Below are 14,575 nucleotides of genomic sequence, written 5' to 3' on the forward strand. Positions count from 1 at the left end.
AGAGCATACACATGGTAGAAGTATTGTTAGGAGCATACTGAGATGGCTCTGATGATACTCAGATTTCCATCCTGAACAGAAGGTCCAGGCTGGTTGTGAGAGGAGACTGCCATGTACAGACATGTACTTTGCCATGTCCTGGCAAAGAATATGTCACAGGTTTTAAACTGAGGCAGTTGTAATGAGCCCTGCTATATCACTGGGGTTCAGGAGACTTTGATCCAGCCAAAAGTTTAAAGAAATTACCTGCTACTAACTGAAATTAGTGCTTCAGCAGTTCTTCACCTCAGTTAAGTCTCCATGCAGTTTGCTTCAAATAACAAATGGTTGTTCAGTGTTGGTTCTTTCCCCAGTGGTTGCCCAGGGAGAAGAGGATTATCATCCCAGAAGTCTGTGCTTTGTTTCCTTATGATTTGTAAGCCTGTACCGAGGAAGGGCTTCCAGGGAACCCCTGATAGCCTGTGCATATGAGATGGTGAAGAAGTGTGTTTGTTAACTAGAATTATGAGAAGGGCTGCTATGGCAGGGTGAGTGAAGATGCTGCAGTAGGACAGGAGCGGTGTGCTAGCTGAATCTGCAGTTTCTTTTTTCTTTTCTTTTTTTTTCCCCTACATAAAATTTTCACTGCAGGGAAAAGTCGTGGTTGAAGCAGCATTGTGGGAGAGCAGTGCAGATGCCAAAGCCCTGTACTGCCGTACCCATCACTTCTGGGTGAAGCAGGGCCATTTGTGTCTGTTATTTCTTCATTGGTTGACGTACTTTTTATGCAGGTTAGAGTTACTAGTACTAAAGTAGGTTTCCCTGTATTTATTTTTCCCATATGGAGGGAATGGAGAAATGAGGTCAACAGCTCTGTCTGGCTTCATCATTTACTCAGAAGGAGACAAATGGTCCAGCATCTATAGTAGCATCCGATTAATCTGAGCATCTCTCGGACATGAATTAACTGTCTGCATCTGGCACAGCAGACCTGGTAAAAGGGAAGATTTTGGAGAATTAATTTCCAGTGGTTGATGAGGCATGCTTTCCCAACAGGTTCCGTAGCAAAGAATTTCTTCACAAAATCAAAGCTGCCCATCCTGGAACTTTCTCACATCTGGTGAGTACTGTAATAGTGCTGTGGATGCCTATCACGTTTTGTTAAAAGAATCTTAATTCAAGAGTTCTTGTTAAATTTTGAAAGTGTCTTCAGTTATAATTATTGCTCTTATCTCCAGCATCACTTTGAGGCCCAAGCAGCAGGGTGGTCATAGCTCTTCCTGACACACTTGTTTTCTGGAGAGATGTTTGCCTACTCAGCAGGATTGGGAAGGTTTGAACAGCAATGAGCTGAGAGCTGTTCTTAAGTGTATTGTAAGCAGCATCATTAGCTCAAAGAACTGGCATTTTTCATGAAATGACACAGAGGAGAAGCGCCTCTGGAATGTTTTAGATGTGTTGTTGGTTTTATGTTTCTGTCTCTGTTCTGTCAGAGGAGGCCTAATTGAACAACTACATAATTCATTAGTGCTTTTCTAATGAACCAGTGTGCTTACTTTTAATGAGCTTATTGAGAAACAATTGCAGATGGAACTGTACGTGATAAAATTTGACAGAAATTCTGTTATATTTTCATCAACAACACGATGCTTTGTAATTTGTTGTCATCACTGCATGTCTGATATGAGGAACAAACAGTTTTAAACATGGATCAAAAATGCTGATAGTGATTTTGTTTTTATATATGCTTTTATGAAGAGAGATGAGAAGAAAAGCTTACAAGAGCCTAAACATCTGTCAGGGTCAAAGGATATGTCTGGAATCTTTTCAAAGCGGATTGTCAGTTGTGAAAATAAAAAACCCAACTGAAGAAACATAGTGCTGGGGAAAGTGAATATTGGAGATGACTTAAAAAGAATGGATTAACCTAATATATTAGCAAAACAGGTTTTATTTCTGTGGCTGACACAACTTGTTGTCTGTGCAGAATTTCAAGAAAAGTATTCCTTTCTAGTAGATGCAAATAATTTTGTGACAGTGTGATTTATCAGGTTGTGTTCTTGTGTTAAACACATGGGATTTCAGTCCTTGTCACTATAACCCAAACAGTTACTTTCAAAGAGTAAGAACTTACATGTTTATTTTAGACCATGTGCTCAAGATAAAATATTACTCAATTTTTGCAAAGAGTTAATTCATAAAATTGAATTCTTTAATTTCTGAAGTTTAGCTTTAGTGTTTGTGAAGTGTGCTAGAATTAGAGAGAATCGCTTAGTGAGAAGTTAACAACAATATTTAAACTTGCCAAGAGCATTAATTTTGCTGTTTTTTAAAGGTTAGTCAGTGGTGCTAAGTAACCATTGCTAAAGTCCACATTTAACTTTTTCTGCTTGACCTGTTTTAAGATCTTACATGGATTAGCCAAAAGTGCTTCCAAATATTGGAAGGTTAATTCCACCCTTGGAACAATGTGCAATTAACTGCTGCTCAGAAGGCCAGCTACATCCTGGGCTGCATCAAAAGTGGTATGACCAGCGGGGCAAGGAAAGGAATTCTGCACTTCTGCTCTGCTCTGGCAAGGACCCCATCCAGAGTGCTGCATCCAGCTCCGGGTTTCTCAGCATAAGAAGAACATGGAGCTGTTTGAACAAGTCAGAGGAGGTCCACTAATTTGATCACAGGGCTGGAGCACCTCTCCTGTGAAAACAGGCTGAGACACTTGGGGCTGTTCAGCCTGAAGAAAAGGGTCTGGGAGATCTTCTAGCAGCTTTCCAGTACCTAGCACAGTCCACAAGGGAGCTGGAGAGGGACTTTTCCACAAGAGCATGTAGTGGTAGAACAAGGGGGAATGGCTGTAAGCTAAAGAAGGGAAGGGCAGGTTTAGATTAGATATTAGGAAGGACTTTTGTACTATAAGGGTCATGAGGCCTTAGAACAAAGTGTCTAGAGAGGTTGTGGACTTCCCATTCTGGAAAGACTTCACGGCCAGGCTGGATGGGGCTTCACGTAACGTGGTCTAGCAGAAGGTTCCTGCCCATGGCAGGGGAGTTGGAATTAGATGATCTTTGAGGTCCCTTCTAACTCCAACCACCCTATGATTCTCTAAGTATAGATTAAGTATTTTACATTCTGATATACGTATACCATCATATTCAATGTCATGAGGTATTAAAGAAATGTACTTTACTGAAAAATAAAAAAGTGGCAAGTCAGTTTTAGAAAATCAGCTTGCTTCATCTCCCCCAAGAGAAATGTGCAAATCAGGATCGAGCGTACATGTCAGGGATGTTTGTCTTGTGCTGAAATATCCCTTCTCAGAGCTGCATTTTTGTCTCCTCCGTGATGGCACACACGTTTCCCTGAGGCAGCACCTTGCATGGCTGTTTTATCCACAGGGAGCTGAGTGACGTGGATTGCGATGGGGCACTGACACTCGCGGAGTTCTGTGCCGCTTTCCACCTTGTGGTTGCGAGGAAGAATGGTTACCAGCTGCCTGAGACGCTGCCAGAGACACTGCTGCCCGAGTACCTTCAAGCAGGTAAAGTTCTGTGGCAAGGCATGTCCCTGCAGCCATCTCAGAAATCCAACGTGTGTGTAAGACAGGCTCGCTTTCCATCCTGGAAAAGAGCTCATCCTGGGTTTCTGTGCTCTCTAATGATTCTCCAGCTGCATTCAAGGCATGGGTTTTTAATTGTGCTTGTGGGGTGATTGCTGAAGAATTAATATATCAAAGCATAGAGATGCAAAGTAGAGCAGATACCTGCTTCTTAATGTCTGCCCCTTTGCTCCACTGTGCTTCAGGTGTGAGGACAGATAAAGACAGGACAGACAGAGATGAGTACCTGTAAAGGAAAGGGAATCCAGCAATGGCTTTACACTGAAAGAGGATGGGTTTATGTAGATTTTAGGAAGAGATTGTTTACTGTGAGTGCAGTGAGTCATTGGAACAGGTTGCCCAGAGCAGCCCTGGGTGCTCCACCCCTGAAAGGGTTCAAGGCCAGGCTAGATAAGGCCTAGAGCAACCTGGTCTAGTGGAAGGTGTCCCTGCCCATGGTAAGGGAGGTTGGAACTGGATAATCTTTAAAATCTCTTCCAATCCAAACCATTCTGTGAATTTTTGATACAGCTTTTAATGCTTTTGATATTTTTTTCTAAAGTATCTATGTCTTGAAGATTTGTTAAAAATTATATTGGACTGAATTAGAACTTAATATGCTAGTGTATTTTTTAGATGGAGATACTGGTTATATCAAAGGTTGTGGGGTTTTTTTTGTAATTCATTTTATATAATCCACAGGTTCTTCTGTGGGTAGTTTGCATTAATGACAGGAGGATTACAACAATTTGTGTAGTACAAGGATGAATTAACCCAAAATATAACATACTTTAGCAACAATGTGCAGTGGAAGACCTACCCTTTCATTTGTTCTCTTCAGTTATGTCTCTTAATTATAAATGAATGTTGGAATATATACTGTTACATCTAAAAAATGTGCATGACTCTCGAGGGCAAGGAGGATTAATCACAGATGGTAATTACAGTGCTAAGGGATAATATTTAAGACCTAATAAAACGTCCATTAAATTTGATGATGCTGAATATATTAAAAGGCAGGAAAAGAACAAATCAAGCTTCAGTTAGGAAAATTAAATGTTGACCCTCTATCAGATTTGTGAAATAATTTCTGATGGAGTCGTGTTCCCTGTAATCCACTATATTCATTTCCAAAGCAATAAGCTCCTGGAAAACATGCACTTCCAAATCTTCATCACTTTCAGTCTCTCTAATTACATTCCCCTGTCGTAATTGCAACTACCTTTTCCCTCCAGGACCACCACTTTGTTCACTACTTTCATGCCTGGTCTCATGATAAATTGACTTGTAAACTCATACATGCAGGTTCTTTTTGGTGTGAATCTTTTTGGGTAAAACTGCAATGGAAATAACTATCTCCAGTAGCAGAGAGTCGTTATGTCAATGGGAGAAATGGCATGATAAGCTGCAGTTGTTCCCTGGCAGTCCTCTTTTTCCCTCTTTGTCCTTCAGCATTTAATTCTGTCATTTTCTTAGATGATTATTTTTTCATGCTGTTGCATGAAACCAAGCATTTCAAGCAAATCTACATGGAAGAGATGAAAGGACTAATTCTTTCTTGAGGGTCCTTTAAACACCTCAGCTAATGAACTAATTCTGGTTAATCTGAGGGTCTGAAACTAGCTCATGCTCATTCTACTATCCGGTCAGGATTCGTAAATCTGTCCTTTGAAAGAGTTGCATTAATAAAAAAGCAGAACATCTCAACACACTATAAATCTGTGAATCACAGAAAAGTGTAGAGCCCTGGTTGTATTACTTCTGAAATAAAAGCATTGACAGGTATGTAATCGCCTCATACAGTTACCTAAAATGTCAAAAGGAATTTTCAAGAGAAATCTTGTGTTTTCATGTTTTCATAATTTGATTTCTGTGAAATTTAGAATTTTTTTTCAGAATTTTTCAGCTTCTTAGGACCCCAAATAAGAATATTGGAAACTGTTTTTATTAGGTTGCTGTATTAGTTTCAGAATGAGGTGTAATTTGGTTCAATTGAAGTATTTGCATCTGATAAGAATGCTGTTAAAACTTCAAATAAAATTACTTGAAACAGAAAAGCATTTTAGAATGCATTAATCTTCCTAGTTTTATGACTTGTACCATAAACTACAAGCACAACTGGTCCAAATGCTATTCTGGCACAGTTCCATTGACAATCTGACCCACCCCCTTTTTGGAAACTTTTTATTAAAACTAATTTGCAGAATCTCAAAAGCAATTTGCCCTGTGTGTAACCCACTGTACTGTAAATTAAGACAGATTTCCAAGAACTTAATTTATTGAGATAAAATAAATGCTAGCCAAAAACTAGAAGTGTTGTTCTGCCTTTTAATATATTGATCTTTAAAAAGAGTTGTTTTCCAGCTCATAAGAGATTTATCTCAAAGGAGCTAATCCCAGAGTGATACCAGCAGAAGGACTTGAGCATGTGGGAGAGAAATTAGCTTGTTGTGAATATTCCTTTCAGAAGTTAGATGGGATTTTCTTTTCCTTTTTTTCCCCCCTGTTGTTTAATTGAAGGTGGTATATACTACAGCATCCACCATATTTAGTGCTTTGCTTTTTCCTGGCCTTCAATTTTAAATAATATAGATGCTACTATACTTTTCAGTATTCAAAAAGTCAAAATTGCAGCTGAAGGTAACATCTTTAACATTGTTAAGAGAATAAGATATAAACTATAAGATAATTGAGTTGATACTGGATTGGGAGAAGAAAAAATTTCTTCCAAATTTCACCATTATTTCTACAACTGAAACTATACAAGCTATTCCCTTCATGACACTGACTTACTTAAGATGCAAGATAAAGATTTTTCTTCATGGTGTTTGTCATCCATGTTTTATGGGTTAGGTCTGAGATGTAGAAATGAAGGGCAAAATTATGCTAGAACAGGTTTCTAAGAAGTATATATTAACCAAAGACTTGGTGTGTCTCTGTGTTTGGCTTTGGGTTGGATTTTTGTTGGTTTGGTTTTTTTTTACTTTTTTCTTTTCTTTTTCTTTCCCCTGCAGCTTGTTTGAAGCCCATGCGTGACTGTGCACTATTTGATTCTTACTCTGAGCCATTGCCAAGCAGTCAGCAGAGTCGGGACTTGAGTCGGACAGAGGTGAGAGGGTGTAAGCTGGGTCCTTCCCTGGCAGAGGGGAGGGGGCTGGAGCAGCTTCACAGAGACTGTGCTATGTGAGCAGCAGGACTGTGAGTCTCTGAGAGGACTTCAGGAATCTCTAAGCTTCTCATTAAACCATCCCAAACCCCCAGCGCTGCCGTTTCTTCTGTGTATGGAAAAGGCTGACAGGCTTTTCAAGAGACATTCCCACATAACAGAGTTCACAGCAGTCATTGAGAGACTTGTGAGATGCTGGAATCTGCAGAGTACTAGGCTGTACCTGTTGGTGTCCTGCAGGGCTGCTGCAGGAGGGGCAGTGGGGCTCATGGATCGTGTTCAGGTGAAGTATCTGCTCAGCCTGAATTGGTTGAAAATATGAGGCTTCAGCACAGACCTAGAATCATAAAATCACATAATTCAGAAAAGACTTAAAAGACCATCGATTCCAAATGTTAGCTCAGCACTGCCTTCTTTCGTGTGGCTGTAGAGAGCAATAAGGTCACCCCTGAGCATCCTTTTCTCCAGGATAAGCAACCCCAGCTTCCTCAGGGACTCGTTTTGTGCTCTGGAGACTCCACCAGCTCCATTGCCCTTCTTTGAACACATGCCAGTGTCCTTTCTCGTAGTGAGGGGCCCACAACTGAACACGGTAGCTTTGGTTGGATGGAACAGGGGCTTTGGACTAGATCCCCAGAGGTCCCGTCCAAACCCAACTGTTGTATGATTCCATGAAGTCTGCTGCAAGCAAAACTGAATTAAAGAGAAGAGTTAACGCTGAGGTTAAAATCCCAAACTTTTAAAGACTCTGTAGAACCGAACTAATCATGGCCACTGAGTTGTGCCTGAATATTGCAAGTCTCAATATATGTGATGTGGGATTTAAAGGTTTATTGTTAAGGTAGTTGATCAAGTGGCAAACTGACTGCAGGAACTGGCCCTCCTGACACTCCTACAGGTTTAAAAATAATGGTATGTCATGGGAGCTCAGCAAGGCTGTTCTCCAGCTATTTTCTCCCGATGCTTTGCTCTGGGGAGTCCCTGGATCGGAACCCAGCTGCTCCCTCATCAAATCCATCTTGGTAGTGGTACCAGCAAACAGAATCTCCTAAGCTTCTGTGGAGTACAGTGTTCACTTTGGGCAATGCTGCAGCCGGGACATTGAGCACCCAGTGTATCTTCTGGAACTGTTAAAATGTGTGTTGTGTCCTGGGGAGATGTTGCTCATCCTGCAGCAGCTTGGCCAAAGCACAGCAGTCACAGGGGGCTTTGGAAGCAGCCCTGCAGATCTGGTAGTGCAGGATGCTGGGATGTTGGCAGCGTGGGCAGGTAGTTTACCAGATTCACCTAATCCCTTGCTTATGACCTTAATTTGGGTAGCTTGCAACCTAAAATATGAAAGAAGATGTAGTTATAATATAGAATTAAATTATATTTGAAATGTAAAGAAATATATAATTATGTATCTTTCATATACATAATTTAAAAGCTTCAGTTTACATTGTCCAAGATTCTTGGACATTAAAATCTCCTCAAAAGTGATTTGAAAATCATTTTGACTTGATTTTTTTGTTGTTCAACTTAAGTTTTTGCATTCAGAATTAATACACCAAATGAGCATCACTTGGAAGATCAGTAATTCATCTTCCTCAGTGGGAAGTGCAGCAATTCACTGTTGCAATTTCATTTGTATCTTGGCTAGTTGAGGAATTATACTTTAGATACTTGATCACTACATTAAAATATTATATTATCAATGCAATCTGTTATGCATTACCTCTGTGTCTTTTTTAATTTCCACCTATGATCCATTCAGGCTATTTAATTTCATCTCAGATGCCTGTTTTTACTGTGACTGCTGAACTACAATACTGCAATAAAATAGAAACAGTTCCTGAATGCATTCATAAGGAAAATAATGTCAGGAGACATGTCATTTGCATGTTAGGCTTTGTTAAACTTGAAAAACGCACCAAGGTTGCTGATATTATGCTTGGGAATGACATGGGTGACTGATTTTTGTTTACCAAGGAAATTTTGTCTTCACAGTTTTGGCTTTTTTCAATCAAGTTTTTGTCTCCCACTCTGCTTTGGCTCTTTTCTGCAAGCTTTCTGGCTGCCAAGATCTTAAAGTTAAAACATGCATAAAATGACTGGCTGGGGTTCCTCTGGGCTTCCTCAGGAATGTCATGCTCACAGTTCATTGAAATCTCTGAAAGTCATTCCATCAATTAAAGCATGCATTGAGTTAGGTCTGTGGTCTCATGTTCTTCACAGGAGTGTCAGGGCTAGCAATGGATGTGAAATGTTTTGTTCATACCTCAAGCCATATTTTTGCTGTGTTGCTTTTTCAGAAGTTTTGGGTATCCTGTTCCTCAGAAACTTTATAAATAAATCTCACATACATTTACTGTGGAGTTTTCTTTTTGGAACTACTGACTTGAGATTTTTGTGGTCTTTTAAAAATGTCCATGAAATGTAGGTTTCTCGATTCATTTGTTTAGGCCAACTTTATTTCAGGACATTTTCAGGTCAAACCTCTTCTATGCTCCCTGGGAAAAAACCAGCATCACTTAATATTTAGAGAAGTTTAGGGGTTTTGACATTTGCCTGAATGTTTTATTTGGTTGCAGAGTGTATTCGTGTTCTTACAGATAGTAGAAGTAGAATTTATTCCAGCAGAAGCTCCAAGAACAATAAATGCCTATAAGTTGCTGCTGAAATAACAGAAAATTAAGGAATAAGACTGGAGTCTCCAACAGACTTGCAAATTAAATTTGTTTTTCCCCTCTCTGACTGCATGCTGAAAGGAAAGAGTAGTACAAGGATCAGCCACATCAGCCAGGAGCCTTTAAAGCATGACCATCAGGCTCTGCAGTACAGCTGGAGTTTTGGTTACAGAGACTTTTCTCGTGGAGACTGGAGGAGCTTTCATCAGTCCTTACCCAGGTGTTAGATATGGCTCTGTTGGGGGAAGTCTCTCCTTACATATAGTCCTTATCTCCTTCAGTCTTCCACGGTTGAAGTGCTTCTCGAGCTAATTTCAGGTGTGGAACTGGTGCACCTTGAAAAGCAGCGTTGTATTTTCTTTCTATAGGTCTTCTATTCTTCTTTATCTAACAAAGAAATTGAGGTGCAAGAACAAATGTTGCCATTATTTGTGTTAAACTGTATTCTTAAATATTTGACTGTGGAAAGGTACAAGCTGTAGCAATCAGCATAATTAAGAAATCTTTCTTTAGAAGTCATCAGCTGAAGAGGTACCTGATAACTCTGCCCTGTTACAAGATGGGAAGAAAGATGACAAACAAGGTATTTAAATAAATAACTTTTTTTCCCCCCATTAGGGATTAAATTATGTGTGTTTTTAGTTAGCCATTATGTTTGCTGACAGAAGCAATGGTGTGTTTAATTTCTAAGCTGGCTACATGTTGATAAATATCTAAAGAGACATCTCACAGCAGCTAAGTTGAAAACAAATAAATCGAGGGGTTTGCTTCAAAATTAGTTGTATCATATGTGAATGTTAAAAAGTGTACCTTCTAAAATATGTCTATCCCTTAAGCAATTAATGTTGTTCTTACTTAAACAAAATTTTAATTATTATCAGGAATTTTTTAAGAGTAAAGATTACACTGTGACAGATTTTCAATTTCCATTTTTGCAAGAAACACCACCACTTCAAAATCAGTACTTACTCCTTTTTGAAAAAAACCCCAAAACTCTGTATTTTCTTGTAAAACAAAAGTTATAGTCAAATTGGACTGAAAAGACTTGATTCGTTCACTTCAGTTGACATCCACCAGCAGCAAATCATGTGAAACTGATCTTTCTCTTTTTTGCTGTAGTAGCTTCTATGGCTTCTAGAATTGGCACCAGATCATCACCCAGCCACTCATTCCCTTTTATATTCCCTTTTTCCAATTCTTGCTTGCTGTCCCTCTATTGTAGAAACAAAACAGCTGTGGGTATTTTGTTGCCTGATTCTCAGAGTTGCAGATTATGTATTAATTAAAGTAAAAAATGTCTTGGCCTCTCAGACATCCACATGTTAAGGTTGCATCAGAGCTGTGAGACCAGGTAGCCCACATTCCTGATTCACCTTCCACACTCAGGTGTGACAGAGTTTGACAGATTCCCAGTATCCCTTTTTCGAAGAAAGTTTGTCAAGAATTGATGTGTGTTTGTAAAACATTTTGGGTTTGTGTCAGCATACTCCAAGAAATCAGTGCTTTGTTGACAAGGTTGGTTCTGTTGTAAAACATACAGTGAACCATAGAAGGACTTGAATCTTGAAGGTTGTTGCTTTGAAATGTTTTGGGAAGATTTACTTTTTAATTAGGGAGTATTTTTTCCCTGTTTAGATGATAAAGTTGTGCTTTGATTTTTGTAGCTGACATGTTAAGTCACATGAGAACCTGTTTTGAGACATGCAGTCCTCCTTCAGGGCTGAAGATATGCTGTATTTATGAGTCAGATTGTTACCTTTTCAGCCAAAGAACAAATACTTTTGTTCTACCTTTTATTACTATTCTGAGAAACATGAGAACAGATCACTCTCCTGACTGAGGGGATCTCCCCAGAAGTCAAGAACCTGCAGTTCAGGACAGCAGAAGCAAATTTTCCTGCATTTTCAAAAGTATACAAGTAAATTAACTTCACTTAGGTTATAATGTAGTTAAATTTGGAAGTCAATGTACACTGAACTGGGTTACAAGACCCTAAACTTTTCCCACACGTTTGTTGATAAAGGCAGATCATAAAGCAGGCAAGGTTGGAAGGGGCATCTGGTTCAACCTCCTTGCTAAAGCAGGTTCATCCTAGAGCAGGAGAAATTTCACTCCAATTGGTCATTTAACACTGAGTGTTACAGTACACCAAAATGCACTGTGGTGCATTAAAAACTGCATTAGAAAATTTTCATAGGGGAATGTGGAAGGGGAATAAGCATTCAATCCCACAAATGCTCAAAATTTGAGATTTTTGGCATCTTGAGCATAGGTCTTTCTTTCTGTTCTTGACTTTTGTGTTCTTGAAAATTGTTACTTGTTTAAATGCTTCTGTTTTCTGAGGGTATTTGGCTACTTTTCAAATATGTTTGGCATTACAAGATGTCTAATACCAGTTTAGGTGTTCCTTTCTGAGACCTGATACTTCTAGATTTTACCCACTTGTACTTAAATTATCTTTTCTTTTTTTTTTTTCTTAAGCTCTTAAAGTAAGCACTGCTCTCAAAACTATACCAAAGGAATTTCAGCACTTGACTGTGAAAGCAGGTAAGGAGAAAGAAATGCCATGTGTTACTTGCATGAGAATTTTGATCAAGTATTTCTATATCACAGTAAGCCTAAAGTAGTGTAAATTGATTAATTTTTGAAAGAACCTTTTGTTCTTGTACTGTTTTCCTACTGATATTATTTTTTACCTCATAATGAGTACTATTTGTAAGATAAATATTTAATTACCTCTTCAGGTTTTCTTACTTTCTTTCCCTCATTGGTAGTGTATGGGTTTGTCCTGTGTAGAAAATGTTTTAAGCAGTTTTAAAGATTCTGGAGTTCTTCTGTGCTACAAACAAGATGCAAGAGCATGAATATTGTACCTCTTCTAAAACCTCATCTAAAGTATAGAATAACTATGTAATGTTTTGGTAACTATTCTGAAATGGCCTGTGTCTTTGTGAAAGCTCAGCTTTCCTGTTTTGTCTCAAGGAGTTAAGGACAGAGAGCCTTTTGGAAACACAGACCTTGAGGCACTTAAGACACTGACTCAAGCTTTTGACTCGGGGCTTGTTAACTTTGTTGAAACCACACCTGATTTTTCTCTCTCCAGCTCCAACATACACTCCTTTATCTTATCGTTCTGGAAAATGTTATTTTTGGAACTGCATATGTCAAAATTACTAATTTGCTCCAGAAACTTCCCCTGCATTCAGTTCAGTTCATCAGACCTCCCTTGCCTTCTTCTTTGTTAATCTCTTTGTACAGTTGTAAGAATGTTTGTAAGCCCTCCCTGGTCCCAGTCAAGCTAAAGTCTTGCTTTCTCTTCCTTTTGCATGAATGTTTTTACTCATGAAGATATCCTTGCTTAAGAAAATGGACCCCACATGTCTGTCACAGCAGTTTTGTCTTAGAGCTCGATTTATTCATGGCTGCTCAACAGCTGCATGCTTCATTTCCCAAATCTTTTTTTCCTGGCTTCTTCCCAAAGACTTGGCAGCTGCCAGATTTGCTATCTTCAGCTCCTATTCTCAAAAGATTGCTGCTTCTCCTTTACACACACACACTCTCTCTTGCACATCCCTCTCAGGGAAAGGGGAGGGGAGGTTGTATGACTTTCCATTCTATACTTCTTCCTTCTGGTTTTGCCCAGGAGCACCAGGGGAGTTTTACTTTCGGTTCAGCAATTCTGTCTTCAGTACGTGTAGGAAAAGCTTACTGTCACCTGCACATCTCCTTCTCCTGTGTCTTTCCTCTCCTGGTCAGGGAGGTCTTCCCCATGCTGCTGTGTTCCTCCAGCAGTGTTGCTGTGTTTGTATACCAAAGGGGAGAGTGGCAGAATTTCTCTCCATCATCATGGCTCCTGTCCCTGCAGGGGTTCCACTCCTGCTGTGCTGCACATTGAGGATTTGAGCCAGCACATTCTCAGGTTGCATGCTACAGCTGATGTGAAAAGTAAAAATGTTTATCTATCCAGTGGAGTAGATGCAGCACAGTGGTTGAGTGGTTGTTTCAGAATCAGTCACCATTCTGAAAGATCATTGTAATCATTAACCTCCAGCATGAAAACTCATTTGGGATGAAGTGGGAGAAATTTTACACACTTTGGTTGTTCATTTTGGCTGTTTATGTAAACTCAGGGAAGAGGACAGTCTGTGAAAGTTTTCTTTGCCATCAGAAAGTTTTGAAATTTGAAATCAGCAGGAACTTTATATGCTCAGCATTCTGAACATCTGGCCAGTTTGTATAGACTCCTAAGTGCAGGATCATTGTTGACCTTAGCCTTTTAAAGGCTTGAGGGCCAAATTTTTAAGCATTTAAACTGTACATTTCTTCCTAGATGACCAATAAGAGATGTGTCATTGAGGTTGATGTTGACTAGTGAGGAATGCTTTGGTTTTTTTCTTTTTTCTCCTTTTTCAGCACAATTTTCGACCTGATCTTAAGCCTGTAGAACAAGGAGGCAGCTGTTGAGTGTAAGATGGTAGGCTGCAGTCAAAAGTTACCAAATCAGCATTCTCTGGGATATTAAAATGAAGCTATCTTGCAAAAGGGCTGTAAGCGCAGCTCAACACCCAAAACAGGAACCCTCTTTAATTACTGCAGACTAAGCTGCTCAGTCTGTCAGGTTCTACTATTCTAGGAATTGTACAAACTTCTAAATAATCAGTGTAAATTATTTATTCAACAGGTTTAACTTACTCATTTCATGAAAGTTAGGCTTGTGTAACCGTAGCAGTAGAAATATGGAAAACTCTTGAGCTTGAGAAATAGTTTTGTATCATCTTGGGTGATTTTTGTCATGTATGTGTATAAACCTGCACCTCAGACATGAAGCATACACAGTCTGAATGTACCAAAATAGCTGCATGTTTCTTGAAAATCCTGCCACAATTATTTGTATGTCCTAATAATGAACTACCTGCTTCATAGTATTTTTTGTATTGTACTACTTCTTTTGAAAGGAAAGCTAAGTCTGGGTATTCTGTAATTGTAGCCTTGAATTTCCTAGTTTTTCAAAAGCTTAAAAAGAAAATCCTTGGCAGTAGCATTCTATTGCTATCATTTTTTATTAGTAGTCATTTCAGAATTCTCTCTTCCTTATGTGCTTTCCTGTTTACCTCAACAGGATGTCCTCGGAGAGTTTAAATGTCAGTTTTACCTACAGGTTTTTTA

At 39.2% G+C, this 14,575-nt stretch overlaps 1 protein-coding gene across 1 annotated transcript in view; it reads left to right on the forward strand.

Annotated features, from left to right (window-relative positions):
* The first annotated feature begins 1,013 nt into the window (after positions 1 to 1,013).
* The window catches only part of REPS2 (RALBP1 associated Eps domain containing 2), a 52,234-nt gene continuing 38,672 nt past the window's right edge, over positions 1,014 to 14,575 (forward strand). The window contains exons 1-5 of the mRNA XM_040055277.2: positions 1,014 to 1,099; positions 3,375 to 3,517; positions 6,589 to 6,683; positions 9,923 to 9,992; positions 11,891 to 11,956. Of these exons, the coding sequence (XP_039911211.1) occupies positions 1,014 to 1,099; positions 3,375 to 3,517; positions 6,589 to 6,683; positions 9,923 to 9,992; positions 11,891 to 11,956 (460 nt within the window). The remainder of the gene's footprint in view (positions 1,100 to 3,374; positions 3,518 to 6,588; positions 6,684 to 9,922; positions 9,993 to 11,890; positions 11,957 to 14,575) is intronic.

This window comes from Hirundo rustica, chromosome 2 (genome assembly GCF_015227805.2).
Source record: "Hirundo rustica isolate bHirRus1 chromosome 2, bHirRus1.pri.v3, whole genome shotgun sequence".
In the NCBI taxonomy this organism is placed as follows: Eukaryota; Metazoa; Chordata; class Aves; order Passeriformes; family Hirundinidae; genus Hirundo; species Hirundo rustica.